Raw genomic sequence first — 19,556 nt, 5'->3', positions numbered from 1 at the left:
AATATAAACTTATATTAGTTAAAATTATAATATGCTACACTTAGTTTCAAATAAGTATAAAAGTTTAGTATGAAAAAAAATTCAATTACCCCGGGCCCAAATGTATACTCGTATAATATTTACAAGTATAATTTTTAGTTGGGGCCCTCCCATCTTGGTTACACCCGTTTTTTTAGTCCGGTTATAAATAAGTAACACATTGTTTTCACTAAGTTTGATTGTATGTGATATCCGAAAGGGCGAAGATTAGAAATATAACTCCGGTTGAGTAAACCTAGACGTATTATTTTCAGAAGGAAGAGATCACAATTTGTCGCGTCTGTAGAATATAGGTCATGACAAGGGCCCTAAAATGTACACAAAAATAAATAAATAAACCAATGTTGTTGATTAGAATATAGGAAAAGCAGGGTAAGATTTCCAAAAGGGAATTGTTGATCCGAAAGTGTTGGCCTAAAAACATGCTCAGCTCTTAGCCCTGCAGAACCTCCCCGGTCTGAATCGGGTCATAAAATTGGTGACGCTGGGGGATCTGGCGTCGGCGCCAACATGTACCAGCACCTCCACTCCCTAGTGCGAGCAAGGTTGTGGATATGTGAGAAGCTAACCGTTCTGGAAGGATTTAGCTGGTTGGCTCTTGCTGTCCAACACCTCCGCGACGATCTCGAAGGCCTACTGCCCGCCATGAATCCACATGCCGCCTTACAGGGGCCTAACAGCGTTCTCCACACGTTTTCTCGGATTAAGTACCAAGCGGGTCAGCTAAAACGTGCTAAGACCGAGATCAGATTTAGGGCTGGAGTGCTGGCAACGCAAGTTGGAACTCTCGACACACTCTTAAAAGGTCAGTCAGACCAGGTTCTGTTAGGTAGCATGACCATAGCGGAGTTCTAGGCACGTATCCCCGAGCACCTTGTTCAGACCGACAATCTACTCCATGCGGGGATGCAGTTATGAGGGATTGAAGTCTAAGGTGAGCATTTTTTTCTCCTGACTCCTCCTGAACTTGGTGAGCCGATTGTGTGCCTATTTGACAGGTTTTATCCTGGCCATTTGTATTTCTATTAATGATCTCTTTTGTGTGCTCTTAGATGGACCCGATGAACTTGTGTTACTCAAGGAAGGGCAATAAGAAGAGTGGTGAGGCTGAGGCTGAGTAAGATGTGGTGGCTGAGTTTGCGGCGACAAATGTCCTCTCTTGTATCGCTAGAGTCTTAGTTGTGAACTTAATTCTCACTTCTGTATGATCAAAGGAGATCCATCAATTGGTATCAATGTGTTTTTTTTGTCTTGTTGCCTATCTGGAATTTAATTAAACCATCACTTGTGTCCTTTTGAGCATTGGGCACTTGATTTGTCATTTTCGCTCTGCTGTGATCTGTTATCACAAATTTACTTGCCGATTTCTTGCCTCCTTTCATGTGGGTTTCGTGGCTTTGGTGGTCATCCCCACAGCCTTGCACTGCTAATCTGTGATGCGAGTTGAGCGTGCTTTGCTTATGGGTTATAAACTTTCTCTGCTTGCCCAATTGTTTGTATCCGCTAAAGCTGAAATGGATACTATCAAATGGCAAAGGCACCTTGACTGCCTTGCCTGTTTTGCAGCACAAAATCTCGGATCTTAGCAGCCCAGTGATATAATGCCAGCAGATTGACATTGTTGGCACCTTTGCGGTTTTGCCTGCGAGCTGGACACTCATCCTCGTCACATATCACTGAGCAGTTGTACCTGTTGTCTGACCGTCTCTTAGTTTCACAATCCAAAGGTGATGTCACGACCCCATTGCACTTTTTTTCTTTTTTTCATTCAGGTTTGTTATGAATGTGCTAACCAATCTTATTTATTCAGGTTTTCAAAAAGTTCTCCATTTGCCTATCTGACACAACATTGGCCATTTTTGCCACTTCTTTCTTGACAATTTGACATAGATATGAGCTTACCTCAGTGTGTCAGTATCATGGGTTTTGCAAACAACAAACTCTGTTTCTGGTTTCAGGTAAAAACCGACAGATTGAGCAGAAGCGTGCTTAAAAAACATTCACCGACTTGAAGCGTCTAAGGTAGGCGGTACTCCTGGTGCATTGTCTTGCCATTCTATCTCATGTGTTTCGCTTTTTCATATTGTTACTTCGGTTTGTAAAAGGTCCTTTCTTTGGTCCCTCCAAATGTGGTTTTCTATCATTGCTAGTATCAAGAAAATGTTTAATTATGCACGAAAGCCACTGGAACTACATTACCGCTGTTCCATTCCATCGTTACACAACTCAGAGCAATGAGGTATAAGTAAAACACACACTTACATGTACATTGTCCTGGGAACTTTGTTTGACCAAATTGTCCTGGGAACTTAAGACTGTAAAAACAATTGTGGTGCTTAATTACAACAAGGTACCGGTACCATATGTGCTTTGAATCAAGGAAAAAAACCTTCCATACTTTTTTTCACCATATTGCTGTGTTATTGACTTCCAGCTGAATTAAGTGAAAGGAGGCTTTCATGTTTTATTGCTGTTTTATTGTCACACTTCAATAATATATGTCCTGCAAGTAAGGTTAAATGTTCTACTTCCATGTCCTGAGGACGAATTTTAATGGCTGAAAATAACTCGCAACAACAAAAATGATTAGTGGTTGATGACTTGTATGTTGACACCTTGGACCCTTTTTTAATTATTACGCGAACTTCTACTATATAGGGTGCTCACAGTGACGAGCTTGCTGCTGCTTCAAGGCTGGAAGAGAGCATAAACTTTTATCAAACTTCGACTCCTGATGTTGCTAAGCTTTTCCATATCGACACAGCAGCAAAGCGTCCATCAGTAGTACTTCTGAAGAAAGAGGAGGAGAAGTTGACCTTCTATGGTAGGTGCCTTCATATCTTAGTTATTCTAGATTTCAGTACCAGCCTTATTTTCAATTTTTTGTGCACCTATTAACATATATAATCCAATGTGTGTGATGCAGATGGGGAGTTTAAAGCATCAGCCATTGCTGATTTTGTGTCTGCTAACAAGCTTCCTTTGGTGACCACACTAACTCAAGAAACTTCCCCTTCTATTTTTGGCAACCCAATCAAGAAGCAGGCATGTTGTGTTGCCTACAATCGGATCTCTTTTCTGCATTCTAACATTTTCTTTGTCCATATACTGTTACTTCACTGAGATACTGTCTTTGTTTTGCAAGTCAGATTTTACTATTTGCTGTTGCAAGCGAGTCCTCCAAATTTCTGCCCATCTTCAAGGAAGGAGCAAAGCCATTTAAGGGAAAGGTAATTCTTTTTGTTTGTTAGAGTATATTTGGTAATTACGATTGTAATCCGTTATTGTCGTATGTGTCTAGGGAGGCAACTTGCCCCTGAAGTCTATGTACTCTATATATACCACCCAAGAGGCTCAGTCAATCTAATCACACACTATTATCCTCAGTCTTACAATTTGCGATGCTTCCGTTATGTCTGTCTGTGTGTGTTGGGGGAGCAGGGGACAATTAGGATTGCAACCTTGTATTGTCATATGTGTCTGGGGAGGCAAATTGCCTCACATACTCTATATATATACCACCCGAGAGGCTCAATCAATCTAATCTCATGCGATTAACCTCACTTACATTGTTGACCAACTGATTTTTTTGGACCTCTATCCTTTGCTTTGTTCTATGTTCAAGTTAATTTCCAACTCTTTGGTTGTTTTTCCTTGTACTATTTTTTGTGCTTAATACTTCTTGGTGTGTGTTTTGTGAATCATTGATGCATATGTGTGTTCATGTATATGTAGCTATTATTTGTCTTTGTGGAGCTAGACAATCAGGAAGTTGGTGAACCAGTTGCTGACTACTTTGGTATTACTGGACAAGAGACCACAGTAATACCTTTTTTTCTTACATCATTAACCTGGTTTCATGTCTTTATATTGTAATTTTGTAAATTCCATTTGCATTCTTCTGCAGGTTCATGCTTACACTGGTAATGAAGATGCTAAGAAATTTTTCCTTGACGGTGAGGTGTCACTTGAAGCCATTAAGGTAATTGCTGAAATATATTATGCACCGCATGAGAAAGAACTAATGGTTAACAGTGAGTGTTCGTCATGTTACTAATTTGAAGCTGATTTGTGTGTTTAACTAACCATTAATCGACTTGGTTTTGTGTCCATGTGTTTTTCTGTTGAGTAAAATAGATCAACGGTATCATATCCAGGCCCCCTAAGCACCACAAATGCAGATTTGGCCCCAAAACTTGTTAAGTGTGCTGTATGCCACTCGAGTGCAAATCTTCATAGAGTTCCCCAACAATGCCACCTCAGCTGGCCATATAGGATCCTTGTCGTTGTTTTGCATGTGGAGGGGAGAAGGAAAGAAGAGAGAGTAAAGCTAACTACTAGTCAGTAGCTAGTCTATAACACACTTAAAGAAGCATCAGCTTTAATACCCCTATTATATGTCGACCCGTATTTTTCTTGAACAGCGTGCTATAGGTCCATTGTGGAGCTAGTACTGTGCTCTCTATTTCTAGATGGACAAGGACAATCTTATAGCAGTAACTACCTACAGTGTTCGAGAGCTCTTAATGAATATGCTTCTATGCACGTGCCTATGTGGTGGCAAACCAGTGTGATCCTCTCTCTCTCTCTCATAGATAGGCACACTAACCTGTGAATGCTTCATGAATAGATTGCAATGCTCTACTTTTATCAAAATTAGCACTAAACTGTACAATTTTTTTAAAGAATAGTGTACTCATGGCATTTCAGTATTTTGTCACTGCTGATGTGGGATTCTGCTAGTACTTGGGAGGTGGGACTACGGAGTTGGTGACATTTCCTTACAAAGCCTCATCTATCTAATACCTACAATATTTTGGCTCTTGTCAGGACTTTGCTGAAGGTTTCTTGGAAGACAAGCTTACACCATTCTACAAGTCTGAACCAGTACCTGAACCTGTGAGTCTCAACTCATGAAAATTATCTGATATATCCCCATTCTTCACTCAGTTCGCATTACTGAGACATTGTACTTGCGTTTCCACACAGAATGATGGGGATGTCAAAGTTGTTGTTGGGAAGAATCTGGATCTAATAGTTTTGGATGAATCAAAAGATGTACTTCTGGATGTCTGTTCTTGGCACTTTGGCAGACATTAAGGAAAGGACATCGGCATGGTTGCCCTCCACTTTGTGGGATAATTTTCCCTCACTTTTTTCTTTCACTTCGCACCATTTTCCCTCAATATGTTCTCACCATTGCCGCTACTTTGCTTACACAAACTAGGGGCAACCGGTGCAAAATTTCAGGAACAGCAGGGGCAGTGTTGCAAAGTGACAAAAGGAGTGCAAACTCAGCTTTAGGCCTTACAGTGGGGGGCAGCCATGCAATTATCTCTTTATAAAAATAGGACGTTTTGTTAATCATAATGACATGCCGTTTGGATGTAGATATACGCACCATGGTGTGGGCACTGTCAATCACTGGAGCCTACTTACAACAAACTAGCCAAGCATCTACGTGGTGTTGACTCCCTTGTGATAGCTAAAATGGATGGTACTGCAAATGAGCATCCACATGCAAAGGTTTGCATTACTGCCTTTGATGGTTGGTTTTGGCTGATTATGCATTTTCTTGAAAATGGTTTGCTTCCTTTTATATTTATCTTTTTTAAAACATATTACAGTATCTCAATGCTAATTTGACCTTTATGTTTTTGTAACTTATTATGTCACTAGGATTTATAATGACTTTAGGATTTATAAAAACTGTAATGCTTGAAAAATGTGTTTTAGTGACAGTATCTATAGCCAGTACCAACTTAATAATTTTGAGCATATCTATGTTCATAGTTTGTAGTGTATAGTGCAGCACGGATTCTAAAGCAAGCATTAAAAAAACATCATCAACGGGAGCACTAATTTGCTGGCCATGCCACATCTTTTTCTCACATATATATAGTTGATTCAGGGCTATTATTCTATTAACCTGCCCACGATCAGTGGCGGATCCCAGAACTTGTCTTGGACCAGGGCTGACTCAGTTAAATTAGTCTTAATCTTTTGTGATTTTATAACGTTCTACACATTTTATTAGTAGCTCGAGTGATGTTTTCTTGTCCAAGACCAAGTCTGCAGCAAGGGCAGCCCGGGCTGTAGATCCGCTACTGCCCATGATATTCTCCTAATTAATGCAGTCAATGGCTCATATGATCTGTCCATTATTGTTGTTAACTGCAAGCTGAAATCTAACTAGCACTAATAGCAATGAACTTAGATACTAGCTGAACTTGGACACACTTGATTAATCGTGGCTCTTATTGTAGACATAATTTGGCAATCTCCTTAGGTTGTCTTCTTGAATTTGGTGCATGGGGCAGTGCGAATAACTCTTTGCTGATATGCATTATGTTCAGTTTTACTACCATTGCATGATACAAATCTGACACTTGGGTTCCTGTTATAGTCTGACGGATACCCAACTATTCTCTTCTATCCTGCTGGGAAGAAAAGCTTTGAGCCTGTAAGTGCTTATGACTAGATCGTTTTACTTGTTGATTGAAGTGTGGTATCTGTTAGGCATTAACCACATTATTATTCTCAGCAGTCATATCTTTATGCTTTGTTGGGACTGCACCTCAAACAGAAACCCGTTCCTGGCTCATGATTCTTGCATTGACAATCATTCATACCTTTAAACATTTCGTGATTTTTCATGTGGGTTATGCTTACTTATATCCTCTGGTGTAGCTCGCTCTCTGTGGTCGAAAATTCAGTTCACTGTTAGTATTTAGTGACGTGAGGAATGGCAGATCCAGTAGATTAGTAGTTAAGATCAAAAGAGGAGCTGAAATGGCCATGGAACACCGTAGGATAAGTGTGTTGATTTTATTAATTGTTTGTCGCATACTCCCTCTGTCCCAAAATAAGTGTCGTTCTCGCTTCTCGAGAAATATCTTCGATTAATTATGTATTAAAATATATTAATATTTATACTAAGTAATTAGTATCATCAGAAAGATCTTTACATCTAGTTTTTTAACAAATTTATTTGGAGAAACAAATGTTGCACACATTTTCTATAAATCAAGTCAAACGTGTGGCACGAAAACCCGAAACGACACTTATTTTTGGATGGAGGGAGTACGGAGTAGTCTCAAGCTTCTCTGATAAAACCAATTTGTGATTTTGGGAGAAGCTTAGTTCTCCTCAACCAGGTATTAGTTGACAAGGCAACAGGAAAACGTTTGGGGTCACATGCATCTCCTAAGTTATGAACATTGACTGATTCAGTGTGTTGATTTATTTTTGCTATACCTTTTCAGATCACTTTTGAGGGGGAGCGGACAGTGGTAGATATGTACAAGTTCATCAAGAAACATGCTAGCATCCCTTTCAAGTTGAAGCGCTAGGAGTCAAGAACCGAGAGTACTCAGACGGAGGGTGTGAAGAGCTCTGGTACGAACCTTTTTTTTCGAAACGGAGGCAAAAGATTTGCCTCATCCATTAATTAAGAAGAAGTTTAGAGTTGCTTTTACAACAGAAAAGCAAGATAAGATACATAGATTCTACTCTCGCGGCATGATGTTTCCCAAGTGCTTCGCGCCGGCGGCGATCCAAAGCCTAGCCTCATTCTTGATGTTACCAAAAATGATGGATGGCAGCGTCGATTTTTGTTGGAACACCCTAGCATTTCGCTCGCACCAAATATTCCAACAAGACAACATGGTGAGGGTTGCCATTGCCTTCCGATTTTCCACGTTCTTCTCGGACATGTTGATCCACCAATCCTTGATGGAGCGCTCGTCATTCCAGCGATAAGTGTCCATGCCGTCTAGCCCAAGCCAATCCTTGATCATGCCCCAAAGCCTCCTAGTGAAACGACACTTGAAGAAGAGATGATCCACTGTTTCATTAGTCTGCTTGCAAAGAGGACATAAACCGCAATTTGGCCAAGCTCGCTTCTGGAGCCTATCCGCCGTCCAAAGTCGGTTTTGAGTTGCAAGCCATGCAAAAAAATTGACTTTTGGGGGCACCCAGACCTTCCAGATCGTCTGGCCCATGGGTGATCGCGTGGCGCCAAGGAATTGAGCCTTATATGCCGAGGTCGCGGAGTAGTGACCACTTGTCGTATGCTTCCATATGATGTCATCTTCGATTCCGTCCAGAAGGTGAATAGACCGAGAGCGAGCCCAGAGAGTCACAATTTGTGTAATGTGCTCCATTCTCCAGTCCATGGGCAGCCTAATTTTTTCAAGCCAAGCATCGCCATGCATGGCCTCACGCACCTTCCACTTTTTTCTCGAGGAGATATCAAAAATGAGTGGTGCCAAGTCCAAGGGTGCCACCCCATTGATCCAAGGTGAATCCCAGAAATGTGCACGGGCCCCATTGCCAATGATGATGTGCGAAGATGCGTAGAAGAGAGCTCGGTCCATCTTGTCGCAAGGGTTGTCAAGGCCAACCCACATCTTAGATGGATCCTTCCATTCGAACCATAGCCATCTAAGTCTTAGCGCCCGCGCAAACTTGGTGAGGTCGATGACACCAAGACCCCCAAGGTCGGTTGGGCGGCAAACGTTGCGCCAACTCACTTTACACTTGGCCCCGGTGGCCTTGTCCGTGCCCGCCCAAAGGAAAGCCCTTTGGATCTTGTTATAGTTATGAAGTATGCTGGCAGGAGGGTTGAGGGAGATGATGTGGTAGGTCAGCTGCGAAGTGAGGACTGACTTGACAAGAGCACATCGCCCCATGGTCGTGATGTTTTGCCCATCCCACGGCACAAGCCGTGCCGCCGCCTTATCTTCAAGGAACTGGAAATCCCCTTTTCGAAGCTGCCAAACCGAGAGTGGTAGACCCAAGTATTTGATGGGGAAGGCTAGCAAGAATCGCATCTAGATCAATAGCCTCACAACGAATTGGGACAACCGAGCTCTTCTGAAAGTTGGTGCATAGGCCCGACACGTTGCCAAAGCAGGTGAGCACCTTTGAGAGGTTCTCGATATCTTCCTTGATAGGGGCCATGAAAACCGCCGCATCATCGGCGTAGAGGGAAGTGCGGAATATTGCCCTCCGTCCTCGAATCTTATGGAAGAGACCATGGGTGGTTGCAAGGTTGAGGATTTTCTGTAGCGGGTCAATCGCGATGACGAATAGCAACGGTGAGATAGGGTCCCCCTGTCGAAGGCCACATGCATGCAAGACCGGAGGACCGGCCACTCCGTTGAGCAATGTCCTTGAGGAGGACGTATGGAGCAGGGCGGTGATCCAGTTGCGAAACTTGGGTGGGAACCCTCTTCTCTGCAGAAGGTCAATGATGTACTCCCATCGGACCGAGTCAAATGCCTTCCGGATGTCGAGCTTGAAGAGGAGTGAAGGCGTTTTACTTTTGTGCAGCTTGCGAGCAAGACCCCTCACATACATGAAGTTGTCGTGAATACTTCTCCTTTTGATGAAAGCACTTTGCGCACTGGAGATGAGCGAGTGCATGTGAGGGGCAAGGCGGTTGGCAAGCACCTTAGCTATGATCTTAGGAACGGCGTGGATGAGGCTTATAGGTCTATAGTCAGAGATCCCTTCTGCTCCCTCCTTCTTGGGGAGAAGCACCACGTTCGCCGAGTTAAGCCACTTGAGGTTGGCCGTGTGGAGGGTGTTGAAACATTGGATGACATTCATCAAGTCCACTTTGATGATGGGCCAACAATGCTTGAAGAAGATGCCAGTGAAGCCGTCCGGCCCCGGTGCCTTACCACATGGCATCTGATCAATCGCCGCTTTAACTTCCTCTTCGGTGATGGTGGAGTCAAGCTCGCCCAACTCGTGGTCCTGGTCCTCGAGGCCCAGCTCATCCCAATTGAAGTCCATGGACCTCCTGGTCCCTTTTCCCAGAACATTGGAAAAGTGCTCATAGATCAAGTTCTCTTTTTGTTGATGGTCCATAACCCAACCATTGTTGTGTTGTATCCTGTGAATGTGATTCTTCCTACGCCTCGCGTTTACCCTCAGGTGGAAGAATTTGGTGTTTGCGTCACCCTCTCTCAGATTGGAAATTCTCGCACATTGCTTCTTTCTTGCTCTCTCTAATACCGCCAAGCTCACGACCCTCCGTTTGAGCTTGGCCCGCAGATCTTGCTCAGGGATGGAGAGCGCACGGCCCTCTTGAGCGGTGTCCAGCCGAAGGATCACGAGCAGAGCGGCATGGAGGTGCACTTTAGACTTGGAGAATAATTTCCTACTCCATTCGGTGAGTCTTAGACCTGTCTTCTTGAGCTTGTGAAAAAGCCTCTGATAAGGCTCTAAATGATGGCAATCTTCATTCCAAGCGTTAAGCACCACCTCATTAGATCCCGGCATGTGTTGGAAATATGCCCTAGAGGCAATAATAAATGGTTATTATTATATTTCTTTGTTCATGATAATCGTCTATTGTTCATGCTATAATTGTATTGTCCGGAAATCGTAATACATGTGTGAATGCATAGACCACAACGTGTCCCTAGTAAGCCTCTAGTTAACTAGCTCGTTGATCAACAGATAGGCATGGTTTCCTGACTATGGACATTGGATGTCATTGATAACGGGATCACATCATTAGGAGAATGATGTGATGGACAAGACCCAATCCTAAGCATAGCATAAAAGATCGTGTAGTTTCGTTTGCTAGAGCTTTTCCAATGTCAAGTATCTTTTCCTTAGACCATGAGATCGTGCAACTCCCGGATACCGTATGAGTGCTTTGGGTGTGCCAAACGTCACAACGTAACTGGGTGACTATAAAGGTGCACTACGGGTATCTCCGAAAGTGTCTGTTGGGTTGGCACGGATCGAGACTGGGATTTGTCACTCCGTGTGACGGAGAGGTATCTCTGGGCCCACTCGGTAGTGCATCATCATAATGAGCTCAATGTGACTAAGGCGTTAGTCACGGGATCATGCATTGCGGTACGAGTAAAGAGACTTGCCGGTAACGAGATTGAACAAGGTATTGGGATACCGACGATCGAATCTCGGGCAAGTAACATACCGATTAACAAAGGGAATTGCATACGGGATTGATTGAATCCTCGACACCGTGGTTCATCCGATGAGATCATCGTGGAACATGTGGGAGCCAACATGGGTATCCAGATCCCGCTGTTGGTTATTGACCGGAGAGGCGTCTCGGTCATGTCTGCATGTCTCCCGAACCCGTAGGGTCTACACACTTAAGGTTCGGTGACGCTAGGGTTGTAGAGATATGTGTATGCGGAAACCCGAAAGTTGTTCGGAGTCCCGGATGAGATCTCGGACGTCACGAGGAGTTCCGGAATGGTCCGGAGGTGAAGAATTATATATAGGAAGTCAAGTTTCAGCCACCGGGAAAGTTTCGGGGGTTACCGGTATTGTACCGGGACCACCGGAAGGGTCCCGGGGGTCCACCTGGTGGGGCCACCTATCCCGGAGGGCCCCGTGGGCTGAAGTGGGAAGGGAACCAGCCCCTAGTGGGCTGGGGGCCCCCCATGGGCCTCCCCCCATGCGCCTAGGGTTGCAAACCCTAGGGTGGGGGGGCTTCCCACTTGCCTTGGGGGGCAAGGCACCCCCCTTGGCCGCCGCCCCCCACCCTAGATGGGTTTTGTCCGGCGCCCCCCCCTCCCAGGGGGCCTATATAAAGGGAGGGGGGAGGGAGGGCAGCTAGATCTCAGCCTTGGGCGCCTCCCTCCTCCCCTGCTACACCTCTCCCTCTCGCAGAAGCTCGGCGAAGCCCTGCCGAGACCCGCTACATCCACCACCACGCCGTCGTGCTGCTGGATCTCCATCAACCTCTCCTTCCCCCTTGCTAGATCAAGAAGGAGGAGACGTCGCTGCACCGTACGTGTGTTGAACGCGGAGGTGCCGTCCGTTCGGCACTCGGTCATCGGTGATTTGGATCACGGCGAGTACGACTCCGTCATCCACGTTCATTGGAACGCTTCCGCTCGCGATCTACAAGGGTATGTAGATGCACTCCTCTCCCCTCGTTGCTAGTATACTCCATAGATGCATCTTGGTGAGCGTAGGAAAATTTTAAAATTATGCTACGATTCCCATCAGTGGCATCATGAGCCAGGCCTATGCGTAGTTACTATGCATGAGTAGAACACAAAGCAGTTGTGGGCGTTGATGTTGCCAATTCTTCTTGCCGCTACTAGTCTTTTCTTGTTTCGGCGGTATTGTAGGATGAAGCGGCCCGGACCGACCATACACGTACGCTTACGTGAGACAGGTTCCACCGACTGACATGCACTAGTTGCATAAGGTGGCTAGCGGGTGTCTGTCTCTCCTACTTTAGTCGGAACGGATCCGATGAAAAGGGTCCTTATGAAGGGTAAATAGAAATTGGCAAATCACGTTGTGGTCATACGTAGGTAAGAAACGTTCTTGGTAGAAACCTACAAATCACGTAAAAACTTGCAACAACAATTAGAGGACGTCTAACTTGTTTTTGCAGCAAGTGCTATGTGATGTGATATGGCCAGAAGATGTGATGAATGATATATGTGATGTATGAGATTGATCATATTCTTGTAATAGGAATCACGACTTGCATGTCGATGAGTATGACAACCGGTAGGAGCCATAGGAGTTGTCTTTATTATTTTGCATGACCTGCGTGTCATTGAATAACGCCATGTAAATTACTTTACTTTGTTGCTAAACGCGTTAGCCATAGAAGTAGAAGTAATCGTTGGCGTGACGACTTCATGAAGACACAATGATGGAGATCATGATGATGGAGATCATGGTGTCATGCCGGTGACGAAGATGATCATGGTGCCTCGAAGATGGAGATCAAAGGAGCATGATGATATTGGCCATATCATGTCACTATTTGATTGCATGTGATGTTTATCATGTTTTTGCATCTTATTTGCTTAGAACGACAGTAGTAAGTAAGATGATCCCTTATAATAATTTCAAGAAAGTGTTCACCCTAACTGTGCACCGTTGCGAAGGTTCGTTGTTTCGAAGCACCACCTGATGATCGGGTGTGATAGATTCTAACGTTCGAATACAACGGGTGTTGACGAGCCTAGCATGTACATACATGGCCTCAGAACACACGCAATACACTTAGGTTGACTTGACGAGCCTAGCATGTACAGACATGGCCTCGGAACACGGAGGACCGAAAGGTCGAACATGAGTCGTATAGTAGATACGATCAACATGGAGATGTTCACCGATCTTGACTAGTCCGTCTCACGTGATGATCGGACACGGCCTAGTTAACTCGGATCATGTTTCACTTAGATGACTAGAGGGATGTCTATCTGAGTGGGAGTTCATCAAATAATTTGATTATATGAACTTAATTATCATGAACTTAGTCTAAAATCTTTACACTATGTCTTGTAGATCAAATGGCCAACGTTGTCCTCAATTTCAACGCGTTCCTAGAGAAAACCAAGCTGAAAGATGATGGCAGCAACTATACGCACTGGGTCCGGAACCTGAGGATCATCCTCACAGTAGCCAAGAAAGATTATGTCCTAGAAGCACCGCTAGGTGAAGCACCAATCCCACAAAACCAAGACGTTATGAACGCTTGGCAGCAGCGTGCTGATGATTACTCCCTCGTTCAGTGCGGCATGCTTTATAGCCTAGAACCGGGTCTCCAAAAGCGTTTTGAGAAACATGGAGCATATGAGATGTTCGAGGAGCCGAAATTGGTTTTCCAAGCTCATGCCCGGGTCGAGAGATATGAAGTCTCCGACAAGTTCTTCAGCTGTAAAATGGAGGAAAACAGTTCTGTAAGTGAGCACATACTCAGAATGTCTGGGTTGCACAACCGCTTGACTCAGCTAGGAGTTAATCTCCCGGATGACGCGGTCATTGACAGAATCCTTCAGTCGCTTCCACCAAGCTTCAAGAGCTTTGTGATGAACTACAATATGCAGGGGATGGAAAAGACCATTCCTGAGGTATATTCGATGCTGAAATCAGCGGAGGTGGAAATCAGAAAAGAACATCAAGTGTTGATGGTGAATAAAACAACTAAGTTCAAGAAGGGCAAGGGTAATAAGAACTTCAAGAAGGACGGCAAGGGAGTTGCCGCGCCCGGTAAACCAGTTACTGGAAAGAAGTCAAAGAATGGACCCAAGCCTGAAACTGAGTGCTTTTATTGCAAGGGAAGTGGTCACTGGAAGCGGAACTGCCCCAAATACTTAGCGGAAAAGAAGGCCGGCAACACCAAAGGTATATGTGATATACATGTAATTGATGTGTACCTTACCAGTACTCGTAGTAGCTCCTGGGTATTTGATACCGGTGCGGTTGCTCATATTTGTAACTCAAAACAGGAACTACGGAATAAACGGAGACTGGCGAAGGACGAGGTGACGATGCGCGTCGGGAATGGTTCCAAGGTCGATGTGATCGCCCTCGGCACGCTACCTCTGCATCTACCCACGGGATTAGTTTTAAACCTCAATAATTGTTACTTAGTGCCAGCTTTGAGCATGAACATTGTATCTGGATCTCGTTTAATTCGAGATGGCTACTCATTTAAATCCGAGAATAATGGTTGTTCTATTTATTTGAGAGATATGTTTCATGGTCATGCCCCGCTGGTCAATGGTTTATTTTTGATGAATCTCGAACGTGATGTTACACATGTTCATAGTGTGAATATCAAAAGATGTAAAGTTGATAACGATAGTCCCACATACTTGTGGCACTGCCGCCTTGGTCACATTGGTGTCAAGCGCATGAAGAAGCTCCATGCAGATGGACTTTTGGAGTCTCTTGATTACGAATCATTTGACACATGCGAACCATGCCTCATGGGTAAGATGACCAAGACTCCGTTCTCCGGAACAATGGAGCGAGCAACCAACTTATTGAAAATCATACATACCGATGTGTGCGGTCCAATGAGTGTTGAGGCTCGCGGAGGATATCGTTATGTTCTCACTCTCACTGATGATTTAAGTAGATATGGGTATGTCTACCTAATGAAACACAAGTCTGAAACCTTTGAAAAGTTCAAGGAATTTCAGAGTGAAGTTGAGAATCAACGTGACAGGAAAATAAAATTCTTACGATCAGATCGTGGTGGAGAATATTTAAGTCACGAATTTGGTACACACTTAAGGAAATGTGGAATAGTTTCACAACTCACGCCGCCTGGAACACCTCAGAGAAATGGTGTGTCCGAACGTCGTAATCGCACTCTATTGGATATGGTGCGATGTATGATGTCACTTACCGATTTACCGCTCTCATTTGGGGCTATGCTTTAGAGACTGCCGCATTCACTTTAAATAGGGCTCCGTCGAAATCCGTTGAGACGACACCGTATGAATTATGGTTTGGGAAGAAACCTAAGCTATTGTTTCTAAAAGATTGGGGATGCGATGCTTATGTCAAGAAACTTCAACCTGAAAAGCTCGAACCCAAGTCGGAAAAATGCGTCTTCATAGGATACCCTAAGGAAACTATTGGGTATACCTTCTACCTCAGATCCGAAGGCAAGATCTTCGTTGCCAAGAACGGGTCCTTTCTGGAGGAGTTTCTCTCGAAAGAATTGAGTGGGAGGAAAGTGGAACTTGATGAGGTGATAGTCACCCCTTCCGAACCGGAAAGTAGCGCAGCGCGGGAAAATGTTCCTGTGGTGCCTACACCGACTGGGGAGGAAGTTAATGATGATGATCATGAAGCTTCGGATCAAGTTACTGAATTTCGTAGGTCCACAAGGACACGTTCCGCACCAGAGTGGTACGGCAACCCTGTCCTGGAAATCATGTTGTTAGACAACGGTGAACCTTCGAACTATGAAGAAGTGATGGCGGGCCCGGATTCCAACAAATGGCTAGAAGCCATGAAATCCGAGATAGGATCCATGTATGAAAACGAAGTATGGACTTTGACTGACTTGCCCGATGATCGGCGAGCCATAGAAAACAAATGGATCTTTAAGAAGAAGACAGACGCGGATGGTAATGTGACCATCTATAAGGCTCGACTTGTCGCTAAGGGTTATCGACAAGTTCAAGGGGTTGACTACGATGAGACTTTCTCACCCGTAGCGAAGATGAAGTCCGTCCGAATCATGTTAGCAATTGCCGCATACTATGATTATGATATATGGCAGATGGACGTCAAAACGGCATTCCTTAACGGCTTCCTTAAGGAAGAGTTGTATATGATGCAGCCGGAAGGTTTTGTCGATCCTAAGAATGCTAACAAAGTATGCAAGCTCCAGCGCTCAATCTATGGGCTGGTGCAAGCATCTCGGAGTTGGAACATTCGCTTTGATGAGATGATCAAAGCGTTTGGGTTTACACAGACTTATGGAGAAGCCTGTGTTTACAAGAAAGTGAGTGGGAGCTCTGTAGCATTTCTCATATTATATGTGGATGACATACTATTGATGGGAAATGATATAGAATTCTTGGAAAGTATAAAGGCCTATTTGAATAAGTGTTTTTCAATGAAGGACCTTGGAGAAGCTGCTTATATATTAGGCATCAAGATCTATAGAGATAGATCGAGACGCCTCATTGGTCTTTCACAGAGTACATACCTTGACAAGATATTGAAGAAGTTCAATATGGATCAGTCCAAGAAGGGGTTCTTGCCTGTATTGCAAGGTGTGCAATTGAGCACGGCTCAATGCCCGACCACGGCAGAAGATAGAGAAAAGATGAGTGTCATCCCCTATGCCTCGGCCATAGGGTCTATTATGTATGCCATGCTGTGTACCAGACCTGATGTAAACCTTGCCGTAAGTTTGGTAGGAAGGTACCAAAGTAATCCCGGCATGGAACACTGGACAGCGGTCAAGAATATCCTGAAGTACATGAAGAGGACTAAGGATATGTTTCTCGTTTATGGAGGTGACGAAGAGGTCGTCGTAAAGGGTTACGTCGACGCTAGCTTCGACACAGATCTGGATGACTCAAAGTCACAAACCGGATACGTGTATATTTTGAATGGAGGAGCAGTAAGCTGGTGCAGTTGCAAGCAAAGCGTCGTGGCGGGATCTACATGTGAAGCGGAGTACATGGCAGCCTCGGAGGCAGCACAGGAAGCAGTCTGGATGAAGGAGTTCATTACCGACCTAGGGGTGATTCCCAATGCGTCGGGCCCAATGACTCTCTTCTGTGACAACACTGGAGCTATTGCCCTTGCAAAGGAGCCCAGATTTCACAGGAAGACCAGGCATATCAAGCGTCGCTTCAACTCCATTCGTTAAAGTGTTCAAAATGGAGACATAGATATTTGTAAAGTACATACGGACCTGAATGTAGCAGATCCGTTGACTAAACCTCTCCCTAGAGCAAAACATGATCAACACCAGGACGCAATGGGTGTTCGATTCATCACAATGTAACTAGATTGTTGACTCTAGTGCAAGTGGGAGACTGTTGGAAATATGCCCTAGAGGCAATAATAAATGGTTATTATTATATTTCTTTGTTCATGATAATCGTCTATTGTTCATGCTATAATTGTATTGTCCGGAAATCGTAATACATGTGTGAATGCATAGACCACAACGTGTCCCTAGTAAGCCTCTAGTTAACTAGCTCGTTGATCAACAGATAGGCATGGTTTCCTGACTATGGACATTGGATGTCATTGATAACGGGATCACATCATTAGGAGAATGATGTGATGGACAAGACCCAATCCTAAGCATAGCATAAAAGATCGTGTAGTTTCGTTTGCTAGAGCTTTTCCAATGTCAAGTATCTTTTCCTTAGACCATGAGATCGTGCAACTCCCGGATACCGTATGAGTGCTTTGGGTGTGCCAAACGTCACAACGTAACTGGGTGACTATAAAGGTGCACTACGGGTATCTCCGAAAGTGTCTGTTGGGTTGGCACGGATCGAGACTGGGATTTGTCACTCCGTGTGACGGAGAGGTATCTCTGGGCCCACTCGGTAGTGCATCATCATAATGAGCTCAATGTGACTAAGGCGTTAGTCACGGGATCATGCATTGCGGTACGAGTAAAGAGACTTGCCGGTAACGAGATTGAACAAGGTATTGGGATACCGACGATCGAATCTCGGGCAAGTAACATACCGATTAACAAAGGGAATTGCATACGGGATTGATTGAATCCTCGACACCGTGGTTCATCCGATGAGATCATCGTGGAACATGTGGGAGCCAACATGGGTATCCAGATCCCGCTGTTGGTTATTGACCGGAGAGGCGTCTCGGTCATGTCTGCATGTCTCCCGAACCCGTAGGGTCTACACACTTAAGGTTCGGTGACGCTAGGGTTGTAGTGATATGTGTATGCGGAAACCCGAAAGTTGTTCGGAGTCCCGGATGAGATCCCGGACGTCACGAGGAGTTCCGGAATGGTCCGGAGGTGAAGAATTATATATAGGAAGTCAAGTTTCAGCCACCGGGAAAGTTTCGGGGGTTACCGGTATTGTACCGGGACCACCGGAAGGGTCCCGGGGGTCCACCGGGTGGGGCCACCTATCCCGGAGGGCCCCGTGGGCTGAAGTGGGAAGGGAACCAGCCCCTAGTGGGCTGGGCGCCCCCCATGGGCCTCCCCCCATGCGCCTAGGGTTGCAAACCCTAGGGTGGGGGGGCTTCCCACTTGCCTTGGGGGGCAAGGCACCCCCCTTGGCCGCCGCCCCCCACCCTAGATGGGTTTTGGCCGGCGCCCCCCCCCCCCCCTCCCAGGGGGCCTATATAAAGGGAGGGGGGAGGGAGGGCAGCTAGATCTCAGCCTTGGGCGCCTCCCTCCTCCCCTGCTAGACCTCTCCCTCTCGCAGAAGCTCGGCGAAGCCCTGCCGAGACCCGCTACATCCACCACCACGCCGTCGTGCTGCTGGATCTCCATCAAACTCTCCTTCCCCCTTGCTGGATCAAGAAGGAGGAGACGTCGCTGCACCGTACGTGTGTTGAACGCGGAGGTGCCGTCCGTTCGGCACTCGGTCATCGGTGATTTGGATCACGGCGAGTACGACTCCGTCATCCACGTTCATTGGAACGCTTCCGCTCGCGATCTACAAGGGTATGTAGATGCACTCCTCTCCCCTTGTTGCTAGTATACTCCATAGATGCATCTTGGTGAGCGTAGGAAAATTTTAAAATTATGCTACGATTCCCAACAGCATGGACGTCCAAAAATTCTCAAATTTGAAGGTTCGAGGCCTACGGGGCCCACTATCATCCGCAAGAAGAAGGGGACAGTGATCGGACAGCGACGAGGAGAGGGCATGCAACACGTGAGTGCTGAAGGAAGTGTCCCAGTCAACGTTGCAAAAAAAATGCATCTAACTTGCACAGAGTCGGGTTATCTCTTTCATTGCTCCAAGTGAACTTGCGGTTCTGAAGATGTATTTCGTTGAGCTCACAAGCATGAAGGGCGTTGCGAAAAAGGTTGATGCGTGAGCGATTGATATTTCTCTTATTTTTGTCCCTAGCGCGATAGATTTGATTGAAATCGCCCAACGTGAGCCATTTGGTCCCGGGCGCTGGCTTTTGGGCGAGCAGTTCCGCAAAGAATGCGTCTTTGCAAGAAGGTTCAGTTGGGCCATACACCGTAGTGATCTTGAACATATTCCCAGTTGCACGTATGAGAA

General features: G+C 45.3%; 1 protein-coding gene across 1 annotated transcript; it reads left to right on the top strand.

The window, feature by feature from the left end:
• Positions 1-549: 549 nt before the first annotated feature.
• LOC109752663 (protein disulfide isomerase-like 1-4) lies at positions 550-7,391 on the top strand. Its single transcript, XM_073509683.1, has 13 exons — positions 550-858; positions 1,092-1,156; positions 1,930-1,997; positions 2,145-2,278; positions 2,698-2,863; positions 2,966-3,024; positions 3,189-3,269; positions 3,775-3,861; positions 3,947-4,021; positions 4,870-4,938; positions 5,431-5,565; positions 6,446-6,502; positions 7,305-7,391. Exons 1-13 carry the CDS (start codon positions 550-552, stop codon positions 7,389-7,391), a joined length of 1,392 nt encoding a protein of 463 aa, XP_073365784.1.
• Positions 7,392-19,556: the final 12,165 nt, after the last annotated feature.

The sequence above is a fragment of the Aegilops tauschii genome, chromosome 2 (genome assembly GCF_002575655.3).
Source record: "Aegilops tauschii subsp. strangulata cultivar AL8/78 chromosome 2, Aet v6.0, whole genome shotgun sequence".
Taxonomy (NCBI): Eukaryota; Viridiplantae; Streptophyta; class Magnoliopsida; order Poales; family Poaceae; genus Aegilops; species Aegilops tauschii.
Note: the sequence above shows the minus strand (reverse complement) of the source record. Positions and strands in the feature narration are given on the sequence as shown.